This window comes from Cuculus canorus, chromosome 7 (assembly GCF_017976375.1).
Source record: "Cuculus canorus isolate bCucCan1 chromosome 7, bCucCan1.pri, whole genome shotgun sequence".
Classification (NCBI taxonomy): Eukaryota; Metazoa; Chordata; class Aves; order Cuculiformes; family Cuculidae; genus Cuculus; species Cuculus canorus.
The window spans coordinates 3,778,552-3,805,088 of NC_071407.1; the positions used below are offsets into that span (position 1 = coordinate 3,778,552).

General features: G+C 41.4%; 1 protein-coding gene across 1 annotated transcript; it reads right to left on the reverse strand.

Moving 5' to 3' along the window:
• Nucleotides 1-2: 2 nt before the first annotated feature.
• LOC104067781 (pancreatic lipase-related protein 2) lies at nucleotides 3-19,274 on the reverse strand. Its single transcript, XM_009570571.2, has 14 exons — nucleotides 19,150-19,274; nucleotides 14,643-14,739; nucleotides 11,925-11,973; nucleotides 10,610-10,764; nucleotides 8,933-9,058; nucleotides 7,335-7,469; nucleotides 5,503-5,611; nucleotides 4,425-4,541; nucleotides 4,224-4,346; nucleotides 3,270-3,388; nucleotides 2,211-2,340; nucleotides 1,820-1,931; nucleotides 1,282-1,449; nucleotides 3-200 (listed from the first exon to the last, which is right to left on the reverse strand). The coding sequence occupies exons 2-14, from the start codon at nucleotides 14,643-14,645 to the stop codon at nucleotides 137-139; spliced, it is 1,410 nt and encodes a 469-aa protein (XP_009568866.2). The 5' UTR covers nucleotides 14,646-14,739; nucleotides 19,150-19,274; the 3' UTR covers nucleotides 3-136.
• Between the last annotated feature and the right edge of the window lie 7,263 nt (nucleotides 19,275-26,537).

Here is a 26,537-nt window from a genome sequence, read left to right on the forward strand (position 1 = left end):
GCAAAGAACTGGAAAAAATAAAGGGAGCAACAGGCAGTTTGATATTTGCTTTAATAGCCTTGTGTGCCAACGTTCCCATGCACAGGACTAATGGTTTGCTCAGCTGTGGGTACAGAACAGTTGTATTTGATGACCTCTAGCAAGGTGTCAGTAACTGTGGAACGCCATATACCACAGTTCCCTGGCCACAAAAAGTTGACCTGGGAGGAAGAAAAAATACTTGAATTAAGATTTATTAATTTATTTTGCCCCAAAGAAAAATGAAATGTTGTCGTCTATCACCTTGAGTATTTTTAGTTCGATCCATAATGCCACTTAAGCCTTCCTAAGAGTCTGCTGTACAGAATATTAGCATCTGCATATTAACAGTAACGAGGTGAATTTCCTTCTTCTGGGGACCAGCCGTAAAATTTGCATTTTTATACATGAATAAAACTAATCTCTAGATTCACCAATACAGAGCTCTAGATAAAAAGTCAGAAAGGAGCTTTATTAAGTTCCCTTTATTTAGGTTAGGTTCTTAACTAGATTGCCCCAATTAAAGATTCTGCAGCCTTTTTTTTTAGGAGCTTTCTCTGAAAGAGATTTTGTCAGCTTCTCCTAAATAATCCACACCAATGCCAAAGTACCAGGAGGTGTTTTCTTCCCAATATCTAACCAATATTTCTTCTTTTGTAAAATAAATCAGTAAAACCTTGACCTAAACCCAGTGCAATAGTTGACTGTGACCCTTCACAGACAGCTTATGCATTTGTTCTTTATGCCCCTCTCCAGGCTTTTCTTTGTTGAGAAACGCATTTCCTTCAGCTGCTCCTCATGGATCAAGTTTTTTAAATCTCTTTTGCTGTTTTTCCAGACTTCACTCTGTGTGCATTGTTCCTGAAGTACACTCTCCAAACTTGAAAATGACCCTGACAGTCTTACCCCAGTTATTAAAATTAGAATAATTGCTCCCTGGATCTTCTATACAATAGTCCCAGTGAAGCACCTGGGGCTGAGAGTTGCTTTATCTTTGTTTGTAAGTGTTCTGCTGCAACAAAAAACCTATATAAATTCCATATGTTCAATGTGTATTCCCTTCCAGACAGTTATTGCCTGGTTTGTACTCGAACATTTGATTTTTCTGTGCGAAGTGTAATAACTTGCTCTTGTCGTTCCTGAAATTCACATTGTTGATTGCAATCCACGTGTCCAATTTTTTAAGACCATTTTTCAGTCCTGTATCCCAGAGTTTTTGCACTCCTTTCCTATTCCTTCTGACCTGTAAAAAGATACACTTACCTAAGACCATCTTCTCCATGAGTTATATTGACTGTTTCTGCTCCCAGTCTTGCCCAGAGCAGAGAAAATACGGCTTTATTCCAGAGGAATTCAATCTTTTTAGTATTCTTTGGGTTAATTTCAACATCAAGGTATTTTGTATAAACTTGGTCTTGTGAGAGGACTCCACTGCAAACAGAATGAAGACAACAATGCGAAGTTTAACAGTTTAGAGATTACTGAACTGGAATCACAGAATGCATGCAATCTGGACGTATAAATTTATCTTATTAAAAAGCACATAGCATTATACTGTCAAATTATATTCCTAATTTATTATAAAGTCACATAATTCATGGAAAGGAAGTAATTTCCATTTCCTTTTTGCAACCATCCATCTGCGCTCATACCTTTTACCTATGGGATATCCTTTTTTATAGCTGATTTTAAGTAGAATCTCTGCAACAGAACAAGTGTTTGCACTCCTTAAATATGCAGAAAATGTGTAGTTTAATGTCATCAGGATTAAATGTTACAGGGAAATAGTAATTTATCTTACCTGGCAATTTCATATTCTTTTGTGTTCCCCTCTCTGTCATGGAAAACTAAGTTTATGTCCCCTCTCATCTTCTTTGCACCAGACAGTTTGATAAATACTTTTTGCCTCCAAGCTGCAGAAAGAAAAGGGGAAAAAAATTAGATTGTTATTGATATGAGAGATCTAAAAATTCTAGTGTACCAGAAAGTTCTTTTCTTCCTAACCGGAAGTCATTTGTGTTAGCAAATGAGAGGCGCAATGAGACTCAATTATGCTAAGTAATGTAATACTTATGCTAAGTAATGTTTTTATCAGAAATGCTGGCACTAGAAGTGGCAGAAGTGCATAAATCGCATGAAGGCAATCACTTTTTCAAGCATACGATCAACTATATCAAATCTCCTCCACTTACTAGCGAAAGGTGCGTCTGCTGCTGTGTTTAAAAAATACTTTTGGTTTACCCTCTCCAGTTTAGCTGGGAACTGGTCAGCATAGTGCCCCATCATTGGGCATCCCTCCTTGGGACATGGGAAGCATTCTCCCTAGGGAAAATCAGAGCACCAGTTAATGAGGAGTATTTTTTTTCATCCCAAATTAAGGCTCAAGATGCTGCTCTGATCTTGCAAAGCTGTGCCTGTTGCTCTGTGTTGTTATGTCTTACCCCAAAAGCCTAATAAACTTGTTTCAGGTAGCGGCTTCTGCATTCGTGCGTGCCAGTTAGGTGTGGAATGAGCAGGTTTAATACATGTGTGGGTGATGGACTAATGCTCCCTCAATCAAATATTTTTCAGACAGAGTCCAGAACAAAATATAAACCAATTTTGCCCCCCCCAGGTGGGTGGGAACTTGCCTGCATCCACTTGGCAATGCAGTATGAATGGAAAAAAATGGAACATCATTCTTAAGTGCATTTATTTAGGTGTTCTACTCGGTGCCCAGTGTAAACTAGAGGGTGATGAGGATTGCCCAGGGAAGTTGTGGCTGCCCCGTCCCTGGAGGTGTTCCAGGCCAGGTTGGATGGGCTTTGGGCAGTCTGATTCAGTGGGAGGTGTCCCTGCCCACGGCAGGGAGGTTGGAACTGGATGATCTTTCAGGTCCCTTCCAACCCAAACTATTCCACAATTCTATGAAAAGTCAATAATTTTCCAAATGTCTCCTCTTCCACCCAGGAATTAGTAGGGTAGATAGATCTAACTTATGGGCCCTTTGCATAAAGGTTTAGGTTGAAGGTTGTATTTCTTTTTCCTATTTGGTGATATCATCAGTGCTTTAGGATTCACTTTCAGAGTGGAATGATTGATGGAGCCATTGTATGCTGTGACTAACAGTGTACTTCTTCCTACCGAAGCACACCATGAGAGCACAGCCACCAGCGTCCAAATGCTTTGTGCATGTAGCAGGACCTGTCATGAGTGCAGAGACCTGGATTATTTTCTTTACAGCTCACCCATTCCTGGGCTGATATACTTACTGCCTTAAGTAAGTCGTACTTTTCACAGGGATAGCCAAGGAATCCATCAGGATAGAGGATACTTGCACAATAAAACTCATGGCTGCGTGAGTGATGGCACCCCCCAATGGCTGTAGCTTCTGTTGGAAGAAATATCATGAGCATTTGTGAAATAACCATCTGTTATCCTGTACAAGAGTTGTGCTTGCCTCACCATGGAAACCACCGAGGCAAGGAGCAAAACAGCAATCTAGTTTCAGTAGAATTTGCTGTTTTGTCTTATTTATCTGGAGAACTGTGCAGTTACCCCAAGATTTCAAGCGAGGTGCAATGGTCTGCTATGGCATAGTAGCCTCTTTTAAGAAGACAGCCATAATATATGTGACACATCACATCAAGATGGCATTAACAACAGCTTTAAGAGGCTTAATAGAGCAAGGAGAATCTACCAGCCTTCTGCCAACCTCTCCAAAGTCTATGAAGAGAGAGCCATCTCAAGTGGAGAGGTGAGGCATGTACAGTGCCTGGAAGCACTGAGTGCTTTAGCCTAATTCATTCCTTATAAGCATTGGATGCTTTTTGTAGCATCTGCAAGAAACCAAAGGTCATGGTGTCTTGCTGCTGTTTTGGTCATGACTGACCTATCTCAGCCTCGAAAAACCTCCTGCTGGGGTTGTTGGGATGTTGGACTTGCAGACTCCTGGTGCCTTGCCTTTTTGTGTTCTTCGGGCCCAATTTGAGACTACAGAAGCAAAGCTTATGCCTGTTTTATACCTCCTTTCCCTACATTGTTCCTGGGGGCACAGTTCTGATCCAGCCTTTATTGTTTCTTATTTCCTTTTCTAACTTAAGAGTAAATAGGCAAAGCCCACTGTTGTTTTGCTGTGCTCTCTCAAATGGCCGATTCCTTTCATAGTTCAGATTTCAGAATTGAATGAAAACGAAGTCCTATGCATGTTGGAAATGTGTGCTCACCTGCAATGACAGCTTCAAAATCATTTTGTTTTGGCTCTGCGATTAAATTGGTGCATCCAGGCATCACACTTCCTCCATTCGGGTAAAAGTCCAGGTGCCCGGTGGTGTTATACATCCCAAGCCCTGAGATACATGCGATGGTGTCAGTATCTTGATGACATTCCCATCTCTCCAGGTATTTACTTGCACATGAACACTTACCTATGGCAGGAAAGTGAGCAGCGTTACTGTGAATAATATCAACGAAGTTTGCATCTGAAGGATCCAGTCTCACCAAAGGAGGAGTACCTTCAAAACAGGGTCCCGCAGGGTCTAAGCCTAAAAAAAACCAACATTTATTTTTTAAGGGAGAGAAAAAAATGTTGCACATCTTAATATGTGTTTTGCCAACTTAGATCGGACATTCAATATTGTACAAAGTGTGTTGATATGAAAACTCATAATGATATGAGTTCTAAGCTAATCTGTAAGAGTGCAATAATATGCCTTTATGAACCTTTCTGCATGCTTATTCCAACAAAAGTAAAATATTTTCCACTAGAATATATAATGGCATTGTATTACTATGAATGAGGCATTTTATTATCTGTGAGCTTATTACTGGCCTGTATAGCTTTAGGAATAGGAAAAAATCAAGGAATTTTACATATTGCTTTGCTTTTTGTAAAAAAAGGTTTGATGTAACCCGGTGAATGATGGTAATGCTACAAGCATGTTAACTATATTTATCCTTCCACTAAAGTGCTTTTTAGCCTAACTAGAGAAGGAAGATGTAATAATTATCCTTGCTTCTGAGAAGCATGAAGTTTACTTGCTCTCATACAAGGTGTCTCCAGCACTGCTTATAGAATTATAGTGATATTTGGTATCAATAGAATGGTTTGGTTTGGAAGGGACCTTAAAGCCCATCAGGTTCCACCCCCTGCCATGGGCAGGGACACCTCCCGTGGGATCAGGTTGCTCCAAGCCCCATCCAACCTGGCCTTGGACACCTCCAGGGATGGGACAGCCATGACTTCCCTGGGCAACCTGGGCCAGGGCCTCACCACATGCACAGGAAAAAATCTTCCAAAGATCTCATCTCAATCTCCCCTGTTTCAGTTTAAAACCTTTCCCCCTTGTCCTATCCCTGCAATCCCTGATAAAGAGCCCCTCCCCAGCTTTCTTGTGGGCCCTAGTTTAATTTCCAGTTTAATTCCAGTCTACAGACCAGTGTGTTGCAAGTTTCTTTCCTTTAGAAATGTGCAATGTTAGGTCTGCCCCTCGGCGAGCAGCCTACCTGTTATCCGTCTGATGCCTTGGATCCTTCTTCCCGCTTCTCCCGCAGTGTGTGCTCCCAGACTGTGGCCAATTAAATGGACTTTGGAAGGGGAGTATCTGAAGATGCTCTGATCATTAAGGTGGTGGGAGACAAGAACACAGGATTTAAATAGCAAACAAAGAGGGTGTCTTACTTCATAAGCCTTTGGGAACATTTAGACTGACTTTCTGCATAGCAAACAGGGCATGACTCTGTGAGTTCCTTGAGTTAATGGTTGTTTAAATTACATTAGACCCTGATAGAAAATGATCCAGTCTAGAATTCTAAATGCCTAGTGATGATGGATTCAGTATTGTAGTGTTGGCATATAGTTATTGTATTCAGTTCCGCTTGGTGACAAAATATAAATCATATGATCAATATGATAAATATGATCATTTGGATCACCCCCTAACTTCATCTTCCATCAAAATGATCTAATTCTTCCTTTATTTCCGCTATCACGAAGCCCTGTTTTATCAGGTCTGTTAGAATATGTCTGCTTAGAATACGTGATCCTATCACTCAGAATATTTTCACTGACAAACTGGGTGGGGGCAACGCTCACCCTCCTCTTTGCCAAGCGTCACCTGTACAAGACCTGCACTGCTGAGATATTGCGCATGCATTTAAGGTGGAAATGGAGATTATTCAGTTTGTAGGCTGCATCGGGGGGACATATTTCATCCAGGGATTTGCTGGATTTTGTAATCATCAAAGGCCACCGGGATGAGCTTCTAATTGCTTGAGGTTTTCACGCTAAGATTTGTTTTGCTTTGTAATGCGTATACCAAAATAAAAGCAGACCTGTGATATTGGCCTGTCTACCTTTATGGTTAGACAGCAAATTCCTCTGAATGTGCTTTACTGCAGTACTTCCATTTACAATGCAGATTAACTCTTCCTAAAGACAGTTTAAGAATCATTTATGTGTTTTTATAGTGGAAGAAAGAGAGGCCTGGGCTGCAAACGGTGCACTAAGGGAGAGGTTAAATGAGAAACTGAACCCCGTCTTCAAGTGACCCGGGATTTGTATGCAAATAAAGGTACAGAAGGAAATGTGTGAGGCTAGATATGAGTTTTCTATGTAGAAACAGTAGCTTGTATCCCTGCAGATTATGGGGAAGCCTTCTTAGATACTTAGGTCCTTGTGAAGTTGGCATTTTGCCTTGTGGGCTCTGAACTCTCTCTTGCCGCACTTTTAAGATTAACACTCTAGTGTTCGAGTCCAGGCAGAGTTCTGATTTTCAGCACATCTAAATAGCCCTGAATCTTCCCGAAGTCACCGGGAGACGCTCTTTAACTTTACGACCGAGTGGCTCTGCGCTGTGTTTGTCAATGTGAACCATTGCCTTCAGCAGCAAGGAATTCACAACCGGAAGGCAACCGGGCAGTTCATCGTGCCTGCAAACAGCTTATTTCAGCGGTGCTAAGCTGAGATGCTAATTTACTTCTAGCTCATGTATATACTGCTGGCAAAACCTCTGTACTTGCCTCACTGTCACTGAGTGCCTACTTGCCAGCATCAACCTATGGAAATATTGCCACCATCAACCTATGGAAATATTGCCACCTACTGGTCTTTAATTAATTGATATCTCTTTTCAACCACATGAGCTTTATCTGCATCTTTTGTGGCTGTGTGAAGTCCTAGCAGAGTTGATAATGAGTATAATTAGCTGATTCTTAACTGAGCATTGTACAGCTCTTCCTGGCTGACCCCACTGGCCAAGGTTGGGAAGCAAAGCAGCAGCAGCACAGCCCCACGACATTCACTGAAGAGCTGTAGGTGGTAAAGCTGTGCCTTTTACCTGCAAGGTTTTTATGAAATAAGCAATCTCAGCCCCAATCACGCGGATGTTGTTCACTGCACTGATGTAAGTGCCTTTTGCACCGTCTTTCCAATCAACGGCAATACAGTTTATGTTTTCCACTTCCAGTAAGAGCTGATGTGGGAACACATAAAACAAAGTATTTAAGGAAACAAAATAACAAACAGAGGTTTAACTTAAATAAGAATAAAAGTTACGAAGTAATATGATAATGGGTTTTCTCATTTTTTACTAAACAGGACTCTTCACTGTACCCTGTAGCACACTGAAACACACATAATCTTATGAAATAGGTATGCCAAGCCATTACTCCAAAAAATATCAATTATGAAAGATCATAATATAAATATTTTACTTTATAAGCTATCTGTGTGTGTAGCTGAAACAATCTGGAAAAGCTGCACAGTAGCTGCTATGTGCAGCACGTGAATTTCTTATAGGGATATTAGTAGTCTAACTGAGATAGTATAGGAAGTCGACTTATTTGCCAAGTGTCTTTAAAGCTGAGAAAGTCGTGTCAGACTGGAAAAGTTTGAGCAGAGAAGAAATTTTCTGTTTCAGCAAAGAAAGATAATGTGCTGCTCGCTTTGGTACTGGTCTTATGGAGATCATTGATTTTTCCACTGGAAGAATCATGTGTTGAAGTGTGCAGTTAGAGCTTTCTGTGACTAGAGCTAGCTTAAAGTTCGAGAAAGAACAAGGAGTGGGAACAAAAGTTAATCCATGGCAAACGGCTGAAGGTGAATGACAAGGAAAACAGAAGCTTGATCTGACAGAGCGCTGAATCCTGAACTCCTTCCTCTCCTGTAGGCACCATAAGTTTCTAGTGCGGAGAGGCAGACAGAACTGCTGTTCCCTTTCAACTGAAAAAGGTCAGGAATTAATATTCTAGATTAAAAGCTGTCATAGATTTACGAACAAAAGCAACGCTGCAGATCAATGACTCGGTATTCAGAAGTCATCTTTTTCTAGCTTGTGCTTTCCCCTGACAGTGTGGAAGAAGCAGAAACTAGAGCAGTTTTTCTTCCTTATCAGAGCCAAGGCTGACACTGACACAGGGCACTCTGCTGGGTTTGTGATACTTTCCACATTTCGTATTTGAAATCTTTTTTTTTTCCATTGCACTCTGTAATCAGAGTGGTTTGTTGAGAACTGAAGAGTGGTGAACTAGAACAGTATTTGTAGACTGAAACTTGAGCTTTACGGCTCAGGAAGGAGTTTTGACTGAAGGAAAGCTTCAGGTGCTCCTAGTGGAAAAAGCAGTGAATTGGTGCTTCTAATCTGATATTGTGACCCCAGTGTAGAGGCTGAGGACATCTGCGTTCAGTTTAGTGCTTTGGGGATCTGAAGGGTTTGGAGATGGAAAATCTCTAGAGAAGTATAACATCAGAGATGACCAAAAAGCCTTGACTACTGCATCTTCCAGAGTGGGAGCCATTTGGCTTTTGTGAAATTTACTTCTTGGTATCTGCTACGCTTTAATAATTGCAAAATGGAAGGGAAACATTAGCACCTAAAGGATACTGACAGGTTGTACTTATAACTGCTGATGGATATCAGAGGATACTCTCTCATACCAAGCACATTTCTACCACCCAGCCTTTTTTTCCGGTACTGCCAAATCCATGAATGATGAAGGAGGTTTTCCTACGTGAGGAAAAATGTGAGTTTTGGATGGTTGAGGAGTTTATTGCTGAGATCACCTGTGAGGGGAGAAAAAAAGAAAACCAGAAGAAAATCTTTTATCTATTGATAACTTTCAAACATTTTAAAAAGTCAGCTGGATCATCCCCTCTGTAGGACTCAAGAAACTCCTTTGAATGGACAGTCTGTTATTTTTGGAACTCGGGGAACTTTCTCAATTCCACTACATTTTCCAAAGAAGCTGCACCCATATGGTTTCAATTGATCCTACCTGTTGTGCTTAGTGTAGGAAAAACTCCCTTATGAAGACTATGAAGCCTTAGTGACATGAGATGTCACCGTTAGCCTGAGTTGGATGAGTTCTTCCAGAGAACAGCCCACCAGCTCCACACCTCCTCCTTTAGCTTGCCCTTTTACCGACCTGACTTTTGGCTTCAACGTGCTGCTCTGCATCTATGCAACAGCTTTTTGTGTGTGTATGTCTGGATAAGTGATGTTTCTATGCCTGCTTTTACCATTAGCTACTCCAGAAAGGCTGAATTTCATGTACGAACTGTGTGTGATAGGGGTGAAATTGATCTTCACACGTTGCTGCAAGCTGCTTAATTACATATTTTCCGTTTTTCTCTGACTGTCTGTACCGTTTTCAGGCAAATACAGGGTCTGTGATGTGAGCTCAGGGAGTCTGGATGTGGAAGGGCTGTGCCCTAGATTATAGATCCAGTTAAGTTCAGTGGCTGGGCAGTAGTTCAAGGCATATTTTGACTCTTTTTATCAACAACAGAAGTGGGGAGTAACCTGCTGCTGAATGTACCTTGTGTGCTTGCTCTGCAGATGGAAAAAGTTTGATATAGTTTTATACTGAAGGTTTTATATAACTTCTTATGCTTCGAGAGCCTGAGTTGCACGCTCAGCGTGGCAACCAAGATTGCTGTAAGCAATGTTGTCCACAGCCGCGGTGATGGCATCATAGTTCATGCCACAGGAATCCTAAACATCCCTGTACAGCTCAGGGGACATTAGGTTTGGAGCCTGAAAGCGATTTAGCAGCTTCATAAGCAACTGCTGAAGTGATGTGGTCCCAGATCCTGACCTTACAGGTTCCTCTGCATTGCTCTGCTTGCTGTTTCAGGGCATAAGCAAATTGGGGAGTTCTGTCCTCTTTTCAGAGCGCAGAGAGTCAGGTAAGGATGTAAAATCACTCTGATTTCAAGGTGTAATCGATATCACGTAAATTCAGTCTTCTTCAGACTTTTATTTTTAAAAGTTACAGTATCTTCCTAGCTCAGCTTCCCTGTAACACAGTGGCGTTTGCTCTCCTGTCTGAATACTCCAAAGGCTGTTTGTTCAAACAACTCTTCAACTTCCCTCAGAGACTTAATAATAATTAATTTTTATTAATAATCTATTTCCCTGTTCACAAAATTGCCAGGAAACCACAACTTTTTTTTTTTTCCTCACGCTTTACCCCAAAGTACATTCATTACTGAACCTTCAAACCATCTTCTCATTCTGACTTGTTTGTCCATAATGACTGATGGAGATGTTTTAACAGGTTAAACACATATTTATAGGTTTAGTCAGTTCTTAATGTTAAAAATAAATGTCACCTGTGAGTTATTTCCTGTTTCTCTGGTATAGAGCGAGAAGCTGAGGTTCATATGCTCTGGAGAATCGGGCAAACCCGTCAGAAGTCTCCCTGGTATCCCAGACCAGGGTGGGTCGTCTGTAAAACAGCCAACCCTAGGGTAGCAAACTTGTTTACCTGGAGTAGGAGAAACAACTTGGTTTATATTTTGGACTCTCTTATGCTTGATGCTACAACAGTCTGAAGAGCAGAAAGCTAAGCATTTCATTTTCTGATTAGTTTTGAAACCAGTTTCATTCTTGTTTCCTTTATAGATATTGCTTGAAGCAGGTAACACAAGGGGAGGTAAATAATTTGAGAATAAAAAAGTAAAAAAAAGTGAAGTAAAGACCCAGACACTGATTTGACACAATTTCATAGTCTTGTAAAGAATTGACTCATTTTCTTTTTTTTTCTTTAAATAAAAGGCTGTTAAGAAGTGTTTGTTAGGATTCTTCCTGTGTGCTTCCTAGTCCAAAACATTACATCTGTGCTCATAGGAATGAAGGATATCTACATAGTAACCTTGTACTGTGAATGATATGATAATTTCTTTTAGGGAGACCTTATTGCTCTCTACAACTACCTGAATGGAGGTTGTGGAGAGGAGGGAGCTGGGCTCTTCTCCCAAGTGACAGAGGACAGGACAAGAGGGAATGGCCTGAAGCTCCGCCAGGGGAGGTTCAGGTTGGATATCAGAAAAAAATTCTTCACAGTAAGAGTCATTGGGCACTGGAACAGCTGCCCAGGGAGGGGGTCGAGTCGCCTTCCCTGGAGGTGTTTAAGGAACGGGTGGATGAAGTGCTTAGGGACATGGTTTAGGGAGTGTTAGGAATGGTTGGACTCGATGATCCAATGGGTCCTTTCCAACCTTGTGATTCTGTGATTCTTCTAGATCAAATGAGTCTCTTCCTCGTTTTATACTCAACTTTTGTCTTTTCATGACTGTCTGTTGTGCTAAGCATCCTGTTGCTGAGAGGCTCTGCTTACAACAGTCGCATAAAGACAACCCATACGCTGTCTTGATAGCAGTAGGACACCTGACTCGGAGTTTCTCTGTGAATTTTCAGCAGAGTTATGTTTCTTGTATTCTTAATAACAAAACTTGAACAGAACAGACACTTGTAGCATTAATTCTATGCACAGTAATAGATATTGTTGTACAATGATCATAGAATCACCAGGTTGGAATCATAGTACAACTTCAGTGTAAAGGAAAATACTTGTCACCATCTCCTACATATTATTTTGTCTGAATTCACTTTCTAGTAGTACTTTTTATAGATATAGTGTCTCACCTGCTACTGTGCCAAGGAGATAAAATGCAATAATCCACATTCCAACCACCTAAAGCAAATTGAATATACATGTTAAGAATTTTATTTAGAGTGATTTGTCCTTTATAAAAGAGTGTAATTCAAAGAGAAATGCAGAAATAGATCTGAGGGTTGAGTTGCTGGAAAGTGTTCTAAGAAGAGCAACAAAGCTGGTGAAGATTCTAGAGAACAAATCTGTGAGGAGCAGCAGAGGGAACTGAGGCTGTTTACCCCCGAGAAAAGGATTCTGGAAGGGAAGACCTTAACTCCCTCTAAAACTAGCTGAAAGGAGGCTGTAGTGAGGTGGACGTTGGTCTCTTCTCCCAGGTAACAAGTGATAGGATGAGAGGAGATGGCCTCAGGTTGCACCAGGAGAGATTTAGACTGGATAGTAAGAAACGTTTCATCACCGAAAGGGTTATCAAGCATTGGAACAGGCTGCCCTGGGAAGCAGTTGTGTCACCATCCCTAGAGGTATTTAATGTGATGGTTAGAGACATGGTTTAGTGCTGGACTTGATGGCGTTAAGTTTATAGTTGGACTTGGTGGCCTTAAACGTGTTTTCCAACCTAAATGTTTCTATGATTTTGTGATTCTTCCTACAGGCTGTTTGTGCTGCTTTTACCCAGGGCTCTTGCATTTGTGCACCTTTATATCCTTGACTAATTCAGATTCCTTTCCTATACACTTCCTTTACACGGGCTTTCCCACAATGGGGTTCCATATTTTTCACCATTCTCCTGCCTCCCTGTCTGCTCTTTCCCTGTTCTCAATTTCCTCCTCTTCCAGGTTTTCCTATGGTACCTGTCTCCCATATTCAACCCACCGCTTATCTTGTAGAGTAAAAAATTTGAGCTGTCATCCCTGGCCATTAAGAGAGCTCATTAGAAGTAATTAGGAAAAAAATGGTAAATTTAGTAAGTACAATCTTGCTACCTGGGAAGCTGTCTCCAAGGTATAGTTTTAGAGATATGGTAATGTGAGAAAGCCAAAAAAACAACGCTCCAAAGATCATTGGCACTACCCAATGCTCTAAAAACCAAGTGAGAAATAACTGGGATTTTCCCAGAATTTGTCCTTAAAGCCCGTGTGTCAGATGTCAAGAGTCTTAGGTGATTAACCCCTGTGCTTTTTTCTGGTAGAAGTTGGATTACTCGCCTTTAGTGACGTGGTTTCCTAACCAATTCAAATAGGATAGGTCAGAATGCAGAGAGCGCCTCTCTGAGTTCTCTCTAACGAACTCTGAAGTCCAACTGTGGTAACAGCTCATTGCTTATGCGACAGGGCAGAGGAGCAAGGCTCAATGCTTAAACGGTGAGCTGGAGCTGCAAAGGGCAGAGCTGAGAGGAATCCCTGCATTTCCACGAAAATACAAGCCTATTCCCAAATCTGTAGTTAACAAAGAAAACCAGCTGCTCAAGGAGAGTGGAAAGCAGAGAGCGAGTCTAGCAGTGAGAATGAGTGTGAGGGAAAAGGATGAGGAGGTTTTCTAAGCAACTGATGAGAGACAGGAACTGAGAGGTCCAAACTGCTGGCTAAAAGGAGCGCCTTCACCTGGAAGAGCTGTCGAGGTGTACCCATCATGATGATGAGAACCTAATGACAATAAGGCACATAAGATGTAGCTCATCAAATGAATTGGAGAGCTTAGAGGGATTTGTTTAATGGAGGTCTCTCGTACTCAGGACACCTATAGTCCATGTCGAGAACACTACAGCAGGAAGGACGGTATAATTTCTTTTGAGACACAAAATCTGAAAGGCAGCGAATGAATAATGAGTTCAGAAAACGTGGGAGATCGTTGCCAAATAAGTGATCAGTAGTTTCATTTCATAAGTTCTTCCCTTGAAGGCAAAAAAACAGAAATGAACGTGTAATTAGGCAAGTATGGCAGATGCAGAAATTTTGTATTTATTTTTTTGTGGAATTTTGATTCATTCTGTTATTAAGGAAGTTGTAGTTTGAGTAGGAGACAATTTTCTACAGGGTAGGTTCTCTATGTTGGTCTATGTTAATGACAGAAAGGCTGCAAAGAGGTTAAGAATTATGTCTTAGTCAAAAGAGCCGAGGCAGCACGCGATTTGGTGGGGGAAAATTCTTTCACTGGGCATTTAAGAGGCTTAGTGCTGAACGAGAGGAACTGGAATGACTTGTTTGTGAGTGTGATCTCAGCCTAGCCAGTGTTGCTGGCAAGAATGCTGCTGAATCCTGAGCTCAATTATTATACTCAATTGACAGAGGACACACTTCTGAAGATGATCCAGCGCTAAGTATTGCACGCAGCACCCAAATTGCCGTTCAGATCAGAAAAAAGAATGCACATATTCATAAGCTGACATTCTGATGTGTAAAACCTACACTGGAGCAGTAGTTGTCCTTCACAATAGGTCATCAAGTTGTCTTCCGGACTCTGTTGCTCAACCTGTGATTCATGGGCCGCTAGTGGATGGTTTGTGAGATATGAGAAAGTCTGTATAATGACTGTCAGCAGCGTGTTTTTAAGTCCCACACATGTACCCACACACCTTCCTCAGGACATGAGCACAAACACACACATTCTGTTCATGAGAAGCAAACCCAAAATCTCAGGGGTATTAATTCTCAGCATTTTAAACTTAATAATCTCACTGCAGTAAAAAGAGGGGGGGAAAAAAATCAAGCAAGATATGTTATTCATCTATTTGCTAAAAATTCACTCACCATACTCTTATCACACTTCTTATCTCTTTCCCTGGTGAGCAGTAGCAGGATAAAAAACAGCCACTGTTCTCTTTAACGGAGATTGGGGAGCTTTCCCCTGCAAAAATAAGTAAAAGGAAAGATATTAAAAACCATTGGGCAACTTAGTATAGGAAAACAAACTGGAAGAATACAAGAGGATGAAAACGGGGAATATTGGTAACTGGGAATAAATAGCTCGAAGCCACACAGATTTCCTAAGGAAAACAGCAATGCCAACATATACATTTACAGCCAGTAGAATCAAGACATGAATTAAAAAGGAAAGCTTAATGTATGGAAGAATTAAAAAGATGCAATGTTTTCTGTCCGTTACTAGATAAGATGGAGCCGAAGTCGATGATGCAGCTGAATCGAAATGTTTAGACTTTTCTTTTTCTCTTCTTACCAAAACCAGCTGATGTTCACACCAATAAGAAAGTATGCACAGTGATACTCTGTTGAGACAGTAACTCTAGATGCGCTGCAGAACAGCTGCTGGAAGCACATAGTTCAAAAACATCGGACTTTGGTAACTTCTAGCTGAGATCCTTGAAGAAAACTGTAAATCCCCCCTATTGACAAGGGTTTTTTTTGTTACTTATTAGTAAGAAAATTCCGGAGATGTGGTTTGAAGAAAACTGATAAGCTAACAGGTTAAAAAAAAAAATACAATGAGTCACTTTCAGACTTGTGGAGTTTCAGTCCAATGTCAGCCTGAGGCAGAATAGTTAAACTATCCACAGAATATCCAGACATGAAAGAAAAATCATGAAAAACTGTTAAAAGGTTAAGTTCTGTAATTGAATTCAGTTACACGACACGACAAACTAACATGACACTCTTATAAGATCAACATTGTAAGTCTCACAATACTCGGATTTTAATAAGATCTGCTCTGCTACTTGATGCTTTAGTTAAGAAAACAAAATGATATACATGCACTCTTACAATTGTTAAGTAGATTAAAAATTAAACGCATGGATTAAGTAGATTAAAAGTTGAGTAATTATTGTACCTCAGACTACAATGGCAAAGGACTAGAAGGCAACTCCAGGATTTAAAAATGCAGTTCTTACTGCTCTGCACCACCACATCGCACCATGATCAAGCTGTGACCATGGGTTTTTTCAGGTGTGTTTTTTGACCCACTGCTTGTGAAGGATCATCACTGATTCGGATTTTAGAGGAATCAGTCCCTGGCATTGCATTGCATGTCATCCTTCAACACTGGGATTAATAGATATGAGCTCTTCCTGCAACAACACTGACATCTAAACTAAGGGATTAGTGAGTAAAAAGTATAGATCACGAATGTTGGACTATTTTTTAATTGCTTGGGAAAGTAAAACTGCCAAATCCATGAATGATGTCAGAATGGAGGTTAGCATCTGAGGAAGCCTGGAAAGGCCTTTGAAGTCTAGCTAATGTGTTATTAATAATGTTTGAAGGAACTTGTTTGTCTTTGTTTCCACAAACACAGTTGAGAGAATAATATTTTCAATATATATATATTGTACTCAACATAGAGATGGGGGTATTATTTAAAAATCAGCATGGAGGTTTCGTCAGTGCTGCATGCACAATTCAGGAGGGATATTGAGAAAAAGGAAGAGGTTGAAAGTCATCTTGGATCATCGTGAGAGTGGAAAAGATGCAATGCAGAGCAAGAGGCAGAGAGAGGACTTCTTAGACCAGGAGTAGTAGGAAGGCTCAGAGTACAAATGGTTGTTCCCCAAAGATATAACTTGAGACAAGAAGTGGAGCAGGGGTATTTAAATAAAGCAGTAGTGGTAGAACAAGAACTAGCCGTGAAAAAATGTAGTCCAATGTCTTGTCCTGAAACAGCCACCCAGCTGGAGTCACAGGGCAAAAATTATAGCTAGTCTGTCATATCTTAATGTGACAGAGAATAAGTGGCGTGAAGGAGGGCTGGTGACGTAGGTGGTGCCTTCCACTTCTTCATTCTGTGTTTCAAAGAGGTCAAAGAGGAAGTTAAAGGGTCCCCTGAGCAACTTATGCTGAGGTGGGAAATGGTCCTCTGTTATTACGTTCAAAGTGAGCAGTGATATAGCAGGAGCAGCTCCTGCAGTATCTATCTGCAGTGCCGGCTTGTTTTTATCTGTCAGCTCAGCCAAGTGTGGCATCTTCTGACCCTTCGATCTCATGCAGCCTTTCCAATTCTCAGCTCTGCTTTTCTCTATTCAGTACTAAAGTTTAAGTTCTTCACATTCTTTCAGGTCTTTTTAATTTGCAACAATGATGGGGTTTTTTTCTATCTTTTCTTGTTTTACCACCAACCACACTTTCTACATTCCTTGCACAGGCACTGTCCTTAAACAGAGAATATTTTTGTCAGTTCTGTCTTCCCACTGTTTTATTTTAACCTGCCATATTTTTTCAGTGCTTTGGCACGGTGCTCAGTTAACGATGTAAAGGCAACACAAAGGAGAGGCCACCCAGAGTTTAGTGGATAAACCTTGGGTATAGAAGTCACGCGTTACATTTCCTGTTCTCCCAGCAAATTCTTGCATAGCTTTAAGACTGAGGCATTTCAGTAACTCTTGTTAATGGGACACCAAAGCATTGTCGTGTTACCCAAAGTGGCAAAAGAAACTAGGGAAAAAACATTACAATAGTATCTTTAGGCCTCCTGTAGGGGATTGGGTATGTGTTTGCCCATATACAAATGTCTGAAAGCACGATATAATTATTTTTGTTTTATTTGAATGCAATTTTGTTGTTCAGCCCATTATTTACAAGTCTACAAAGAACACCATCTTTTCGAGGCAAAGTCCCCGTTTTGTAGCTCAGGCACAGCATTTAACCAGTCTATCAAATACTGAAAACTGGGCAAAGTGCTGGTGATATGGTCTACTAATTCAGGCAGCCGATGAACTGGCATAATTGATAAGAGATTTAATTTGATCTCCAGCTCCTCCCATAAATAACCTATATTAGAGTCCTGATTGCAGATGAAGGCTCTTTGGCACTGCTTCAATACAAACGAGCAATAAGCAAAAGAGCATCTTGGCACGAACCAGTCTCCTTTTCTGCTAGCTCATCAGCTTTTAGGTACAGTGAAGTTCTCGGGAAGAAACTGGTCTTAATTGAATCCCTCTGGAATCCACAAATGTAGTATTAGATAAATCAATCCTGAAGTGGAGCAAAGAACCTTTTGTAGATTTCTTTCCTCCAAACCACCCAATACAAAGCAATAATCAAGACAAAGCAGGGCTCACGTGTTGTCTGGTCTGGGTAAAAGAGTTCTCCGAGTATCTACTGACCTTTTAAACTGAATCTGCAGCAGTAGTCAAAGGCATTAACCTGAAATAATGACTCAGAATAGGGACGCAAATTCTTTTCTTGAAGCATTTAGTGAAGGAAATACTCCAATAAAAGGTTATTAAGCATGCAAAGTTGTACGTATATATATATATTTGTTCAGAGTTGGAGGATGCAGTAAGATTTGGGCTTATATGGTGTTTAGGTTAGTTGCTTAGAAGTGGTGAACAAGCTAAAGAAATTTTGGGAAAGTGGTAAAGCAAATGTATTAAATAACAAGTCCTTTGTTTCTCCCTTCAGGACTTTGTGCAGTATGTACTCTAATTTCCTAAATAATAGGGTTCTCGCCTTGACCCTACACTGGTACTCATACATACGTTTACAGAGACAATTATGATCATTTAATCTGACTATAAACAACATTAAAAAAACCAACAAACATGATTCAGTTTGGGGAAGTGGCTATGTCGATTCTATGCCAACTAGGGAGCCTTCAGCTGACTTGTAGCCACCATCTGGCCACTTGCCTGTCTTTCCAGGAGGTCCTTCACTGTTCCTCTTCATGATTAAGCTACTGTTAAATTTAATCAGAATTAAATTTATTCTGCATGAAATGCAGAATAGCCCTTGCTGATGACTATTTTAAGTTTCTCTGTATACAGTAGTCTACCAAAAATGCCTCATTTGCTCTGTAGATCTTCCTGTATTTCCATTCTCCCTTCGAATTTGCAGTGCTCCTAATAATGTTGAACTAGGTAGCCTAACCTATCCTCTTTTTTCATTTCAGTTATTTGTGTGATCATGATTTTTCTCTTTTTTTTTTTAAAAAAAACAAAAGTTCAGATTCCACGAGCAAATAGCATCATTCTGGTTTTCATTTAAAACATAGAGATATATTCAGTTTTAGTCACCTTAGCCCCACTGAATCTCTCCTGTTTTTCCTAGCTGCATTACATCACCACAGCCCAGAAATTCTCATCTCCTCTTGGGATTTCCTGGAATTGAAAAGTTTTAAGCTCTGTAGCGGCTGCCAGGGTTTCCTCAGGATCACTCCGAGTGCTGCTGTTTGCTTTTTGCCTGTTGACTCAGACCATATCGTTCAGCCTGACTTTCTTTAGGCAGGAGGGCTTAGAGTCCTCCAGCCTCAACCAGCAGTTAGTGAGGACACTTGCCCAAAGACCCTACCAAGTTTTCATCCACTTACCACTCTCAATGCAGAAAGGATTGCTGCTTTACAAGCTCCGTTCAGCCAGCTCCCTCTCAAATCCTGGTTGCTACCGGCTCTTTTCCCTTGGAATCAGTCCCACGATGGTGGGTGCGGACCTGCCCACATGGTGTCTAATTATAGGCTTCGTGTGGGTGAGTGAGAACCTTTGTCAGAATGATACCCTTATTGCTGGGTATAACAGATGTTGCCTTTATTTGTCTCTTGTCATATGTAATTCATGAAAATTTTGAGTTCTTTAAGTTTTGTTGTGGGTTTGAAGGAAAGCAAGGAGAGGCCATTTCAACCCTTGAAGGGGTTATTGTATAGAACACCCATGCAAACAACATGGAATGCTTACCTTTAAGCTCCTGTTATAGGCAATGGGCTGAGCCTCCTCTGCAGGACAGTTCAGAACAGGAGCTTAATTTTGCTGCTGTCATCCACTGGAAAGTCACTGGTTATCTGTTTATTAAGTCTGATGTGAAGCAAACTCCTGTAAATTTTCCTAAAATCAAGCCTAATTATACTTTTTTACAGATAGTGAGCTAGTTTCTTTCGGAAAGTGGGGAGTAAGAGGAAATTGTTACAACTTTGGAAGAATATGGGTCCCTAAGCAATTATTAGCTTTCCTTGTGAAGTTACTCAAGCTCTGTCTACTGACTACCATTTTGACTAATCTATGTCCTCTTAGCCCCTGTGGGATCCACAGATGGGGAGCCTCTAACCCAAGCTCTTTCCTTGGTTGGGATGCTCTGAGTGTAACTGGTGTCTGCTGACAATACCGTGATCCATTTAGAGCAGAGAAACCACAGCTACTTCCATTCAAAACTGTCAGGAGGAGGATAGGATGATGATAATCCTGTCATTGGTCTTTTTAGAATTATAGAATGGACAGGGCTGAAAGGGACCTTAGAGATTATCCAGTTCCAACCCCGTTGCCATGGGCAGGGACACCTCCCACTGGCTCAGGCTGCCCAAGGCCCATCCAACCTGGCCTGGAACCCCTCCAGGGATGGGGCAGCCACAGCTTCCCTGGGCAGCCTGTGCCAGTGCCTCACCACTCTCATGGTGAAGAGATTCTTCCTAATGCCCAGTCCAAATCTGCCCCTCTCCAGTATTTACCTTTTCCCCCTGGTCCTATCCCCACAAGCCTTTACAAATAGTCCCTCTCCAGCTTTCCTGTAGCCCTTTCAGGTACTGGAAGATCGTTACAAGATCTCCTTGGAGCCTTCTCTTCTCCAGGCTGAACAAGCCCAACTCTCTCAGCCTGTTCTCATAGGGAAGGTGCTCCAGCCCTCTGATCATCTTTGTAACCCTTCTCTGGACCTGTTCAAACAGCCCCATATCCTTTTTAAGTTGAGGATTCCAGAACGGAACACAATACTCCAGATGAGGTCTCACAAGAGGGGAATAGAGCGGCAGAATCTCCTCCCTCGCCCTGCCGGCCACGCTGCTTTTGATGCAGCCCAGGACACGGTTATTTCTGGGCTGCGAGCCCACATTGCCGGCTCGTGTCGAGCTTCTCATCCCCCAGCACCCCAAGTCCTTCTCCTCAGGGCTGTTCTCAATCACATCATCCCCCATCATGTACTGCAAACAGCGATTGCCCTGACCCAGGTGCAGGACCTTATACTTGGCCTTGTTGAACCTCATGATTCTCACAGCCCCACTTCTCCAGTCTGTCCAGGTCCCTCTGGATGACATCCCATCCTTCTGGTGTGGCAACTGCACCACTCAGCTTGGTGTCATCCGCAAACTTGCTGAGGGTGCACTCAATCTCGCTGTCAATATCATTGATAAGGATTTTCTCTGTAATGGGTTTGTGACCTGTCTATCAAGTAAATCCCGGGCTCCGTTCTGCACTCTGAGGGCTGCGTGTCACACCTGTGTCACAACCCAGGTCTTTCAGTTTGTGGGAAAGAGCTCAAGTCACTACACTGCTATCTGCAGGATGGGTGCCGTCACCATCACGTGCTTAGGCAACTGTGTAAGAGTGACTGGCATCATTATACGAGGGGTGATTTAAGTGCCTACAGGCAGGAAGTAACTTGGGTTCCATCTGCGGTTTATATGAGAAGCCAGTTTGTGGTGTTGAGATACGTGCGTTGCCGTAGAGAAGATATATTTTCAGAAATGACACCAAACAGATGGTTTTCTGCGTGCTGAGCTGTACATAATGCGTTTATCCTGACACTGTAAACACCGAGCTAAGAGTGACTGTCGCTCTTTGTAGCACCTACACGAGTGTTTAGATCCAGGTCTGTTTCTTGGTGGTAAAAGTGGTGCAGGCCGGTGCTATATAGGATGATAATCATTAAAAAGAAGTCTCAGAGGAATCTGGATGAAGCAGTGGTTAGTCAGATACTGGATCTCACATTTAATTACTGCTTACACCGAAGGCATGTATGTAATTTCAGATCAGATAGAACAGATCTAGCTAATGAGAGATTATCTACAGTCCAGTCTATGTTCAATGCCTAGAAGATGGAAATTTAGCAGCCTTTATAGGACCTGTATCTCCCCAGAATCATAGAATCATTAAGGTTGGAAAAGACATCTAAGATCATCTAGTCCCAACACCACTGTGCCTACTAAACCATATCCCCAAGTGCCACACTTTTTGTACACCTCCAGAAATAAAGACTCTTCCACTTTCCTGGGCAGCCTCTTCCCACACTTCACCACTCTTTCTTTTTTTCTGGTATCCAATCAGCTCATTAGATAAGTCTGGGGAGTTAATGAGGTTGTAGAGACATGGAAAAGAGGTAAGGAATGTCATGCACCCCATTTGTCAAAATATCAGCATGTAAGTTAAATGGAAAGCAGCCAGTGAAGCTGGTGCCTCTATTGATGATGAAACATCTTCAGAAATTTCTGGACATCTTTGTGTGAAAAATATACCCTCTTGTTTTGTTTTGTTTGGGAGACCAAGATTGCTGGATATGCTCAAATATTTTGCTGTACTTTCCAAAGAATTAGTTCTTTGTGTGTGAGTGTTGAAACAGTGCCACCAAGCGATTCTGCCCCTCTACTCGGCTCTGGTGAGACCTCCTCTGGAGCCTTGCACCGAGTTTTGGAGCCCTCAGCACAAGAGTGAAATGCAGCTGTTGCAGTGGGTCCAGAGGAGGTCAAGAAAGTGATCCGGGGGCTGGAGCACTTCTCGTGTGAGGACAAGCTAAGAGAGTAGGGGTGGTCCTGCCCGGAGAAGAGAAGGCTGTGTGGAGACCTTAGAGCAGCTGGGGAGGGGGTCTCGATCAGGGAGTGTAGGAATATGCTGAAGGGGAACGGTTTTAATCTGAAAGAGGAGAGATTTAGACTGGATATAAGGAAGGTATTTTTTACAATGAGGATGGTGAAACACCGGCACAAGTTGCCCAGGGAGGTAGTGGATGCTCTATCCTTGGAAACACTCAAGGCCAGGTTGGATGGGGTGCTGAGCAACCTGGCAGAGTTAAAGCTGGCCCTGTGTCTGCAGGGAGGTTGGACTGGATGACCTGTGGAGGTCCCTTCCGACCCAAAGCATTCTTTGATTCTATAAAACTGCATTTGGCAAGAATACTGCTTTACTACATTCTTCGGTTCCCTTTTTGATGGGCTCTGTATGTTGATAAGTGGCAACCTGGTCCGTACAGGATATTCAACACAGTTTCACTCTCCGTGTATTGCAGAGGGAACACACAGTAGTGCACGTTAAATGAACGTAGGCCAGTACAACAAGTTGGAGCTAATAGTAAAGGAATTTCTAGCCCATGCGGTAGGGGTTTTGAGGTCTACCTTCTTTCAATTTTTCTGGGCCTGATTTTTACCTCCTATGAGGAACAATTTTTTAAGGACAGAAAGAAAAGTCTGGCTGCTGCAGTTGCCTTTGACAATATGCAAGTGAACACATCCAGGTGGTTCCATAAATGTCAGCCTTACTATTATCAAGGACATAAGTATGTTCGGATAGTAGTGGCCTTCACGTAGGTAGGAAAAAGAAGATCAAAGCACTGGCTGAGAATCACAGTCTCCAAAGGAATCTCAGCGACTGCGTTTCAAGTACAGCAATATATAAATTAACCAGGCTGTCATAGAAAGAGAAGTGAATAAAATTGCAAAAGCATTATTTTTCTCCCTCATTTCAATTTTAGCTCAAAGATAGTTAATTAATTTCTTACCTTGCATGGAGGTCATCTGAAAGTGGCTTTGTGTATACCATCCACTGGAGAAACGCTAAAACACACTGACAAAAACCACTCAGCTTCTTGGAGAATCTTACTTTTAGTCTCGGAGTGGCAGTGCCACGCAGAAAAGACTTTCTTGATATTTCTGTTGTCCAACTCCATCGTGTTCATTCTGGTAAAGGGGGCAAATCTTATACTGGAGAGACAAACCCAAATATAATTTCCAATGTCGTGCAACGGCAACAAAAGGAATATTTTGGAAGTGATGTATATTTATGACCTTCCATAATACATGCTGTCTGCTAATTAAATAGGTCAAAGAAAGCAAAGTTGCTGGTATTGTGAGCTGAAGACTTACAGAGTGTAGTATTATTTTAAGGAAATAACACTAGGGCAGAGTTTGAGAGCAGATGATGACATGAACCAAAGGCAGAAAGGAGTCAGTAGGGACAGCCAGGCTTTCTTTTCAACTAATGGATAGAACTAAAGGGAAAAGGGAGAAGTCCATTATTCTGAACGCTTGATCTCCTATTAACTCTAGAATATGAAACTTCTCTGAAAGAAGTATCTGAAATAAAAGGAAATAACTGTAGATTTTGCCTTGGAGTTTGAAAGGCAAATGCAAATCTTTGCTTTGAATGATAAAGGAACATCTCTGAAAAACTCAGATACAGGTCAATGGCTCAGAACAAAGTTAGTGATCCAAGGCTCTGGACATCCCCCAAGATTTCCTAGTGTCAGGGAAAAAAACCAAACAAATGATGGGATGAAAAGGGGACTAACATCAATACCAGCTTGTATTTTCACATATTGCTTATGTTTCCGGTGTTGCAAGACACCGGCCCCATCCAGCCTTGTGGTAGCTGGGAGATGAGGAATGTTTTCTGCAGCACGGCGGTGTAGGTGTGCTCTGTTTGTGCCAAGGCTGGTGATGCATGTTCTTACCAGAAGCTTTTAGATCCTTGATAGTTGAAGATAAAGAACAGATTCTTGGCTCTGGTTTACGTTGGAAATACGCCACTAAAATAGACTTGGGCATGCTATCACTTCTGCTTCCTAATTATTGCCAAGTCCCTGATAATCATGTTACTACAAAAGAAGAATAAGACAGCCACAAGTTTCATGGAGAGCCCCTCTAGACACGTTTGCTGATAGGTCAGGATATTTTTGGGGTTCTGTAAGATTAACTCAAATAAAGATTTGGAATGCACAAAGATTTGCAGTTTTCCTTCTATCCCAGGAGTCTGCCAGGTGTAACTGTAAGAGCCGGGTGTTTACACAGGATACTCTGACTTCATTAATGTCTCAGTAAAATCATTTCTCAAAGAGTTGATTTTTATCTTGAAATTACAGACACATTTGAGTATTGGAGCTTGCTGCAGGAAAAATCAATAATTTTCATTGAGGGAAGAGGATAGGAGAACTGTAGATAAATAATTTCAGTATCAAAATACGTAGGAGGAAATTCAAGAGAAGGGAATGAGATGATGCTCCTGCAAGAAAGCTACCTGGGAAAACAGACTTGCTTGCATTTGATGTGATCTTATAAGTGGTTTGGTAATAGGTTTGACACAACTGTGGGCTTTAAAAGAGTTAAAGTAGATCTCAGATCTAACTTCAGCGCACATGTTCTTAGGCACTGAGCCACTCTAATCATTCACTCGCTTCTGGTATGTCAAAGATAAAGACTCTAACCTAAATTAAACGTAAAGGGAGAAGTCAGAGAAACTTATCAAAATACTGTGGAAAAGAATTAGCCATTCTTGGGGAAAAATAAATCTGGAGAGAGAAACAAAAACTTACAAAAAATCACGTGGGAACGCATGAAATAGATATCCTGCAGATATCTAGAGAAGACAAGAAAAGCCCAATATATTTTTTCCTGGAGAAATTTATGGATTTTCAAATGGAGCTTATATATGGGAAGATGCTGGAAAGTGACTGGGCTATAGGATGGTATAATCAGAATGAAGATAGTCTCTAAAGTAGAATGAAGGCGCTGGAGAGGCTTTTTGTGCAAGAGCCTTATTGAGTGTTATCTCTAACACAGCTGAAATGAACAGATAAAGTAGATTGGTCTCCTGCAAAGTTGTGGTTCATTCAGAATTTTATCAATGTATTCTAGGATATTAGAGCAGCATGAAAAGAAACTGAGTTCTCACAGAAATAAAGTTGATAGGGTCAAAAGCGGTGAGAGAATCAACTGCCCGAACTGAGCATTGAGGTCTCTAATGAATTAATTTCAGTTATTCTGATGCTTTTGGTTCTGGGCTCACAAATATTTGTGAAGGACTTTGTGATAGAATGTGCTTTTTGGAAAGAAGAAAGTGCACTGGGCTATGCAATAAAGTATTTTATTGCTTTTACAGGAGAACGTTGATAAAAATGCTCCTCGTTTTCTCCTTACCACTCCTGCATAGATCTCTTTAGGACAAGTGTACTTTTTCACCTACAATTATTTTTCTGATGTTACGTATCACGTAAATGCAAATTATGTAAGCGGAGCAGAAATTTAGTATTTTGGATTACTTATTATTGCTGTTCCCTTCTTCTATACAAGATTTAAGAGGTTTATTTGTATGTGTGTTTGTTTTATCTTACCCAGTTGCCAAAAGAGTATCACAAGAGAGAAAAGGGACTGAAGCTGAATGCTTTATAACAGCTTTGTTAGTAATTTCCCTTTGGCATAAATTTTGCAGCGAGTAAATGCTTAAGAGAGTATTAAATGAAATTTGTGTTGTAATAATGAAGCATTCGGGGTATTGCAGAATACCTCAATAATGCAAAAGACTGCAAATCTCAATATGTCCTTAAAAACCCTTGCCAAACGAAGCACATTTCATTAAAAAAGAGCTACCTTTCAACATGACAGTCAAACATATCAAATGGGTGCCCCTCAACTGAAAATTTAAAGATGCAATTGAAGTTTATTCTAAAGAGCTGGCTTACCTTGCTGTGAAGGTAAGAAAGGATTGCCTGTTCCAGTCTCTGTCAAAGGCAGATTTTCTTCTGAAATACCACACTCTTCTTGGACCATTTCCCCCCCTCTGCCCCCCCCCCTCCCCCCCCCTCTGCCCCCCCTCTTCCCCCCCTCTTCCCCCCCCTCTTCCCCCCCTCTTCCCCCCCTCGTCCCCTCCTCTTCCCCTCCTCTTCCCCCCCTCTTCCCCCCCTCTTCCCCCCCTCTTCCCCCCCTCTTCCCCCCCTCTTCCCCCCCTCTTCCCC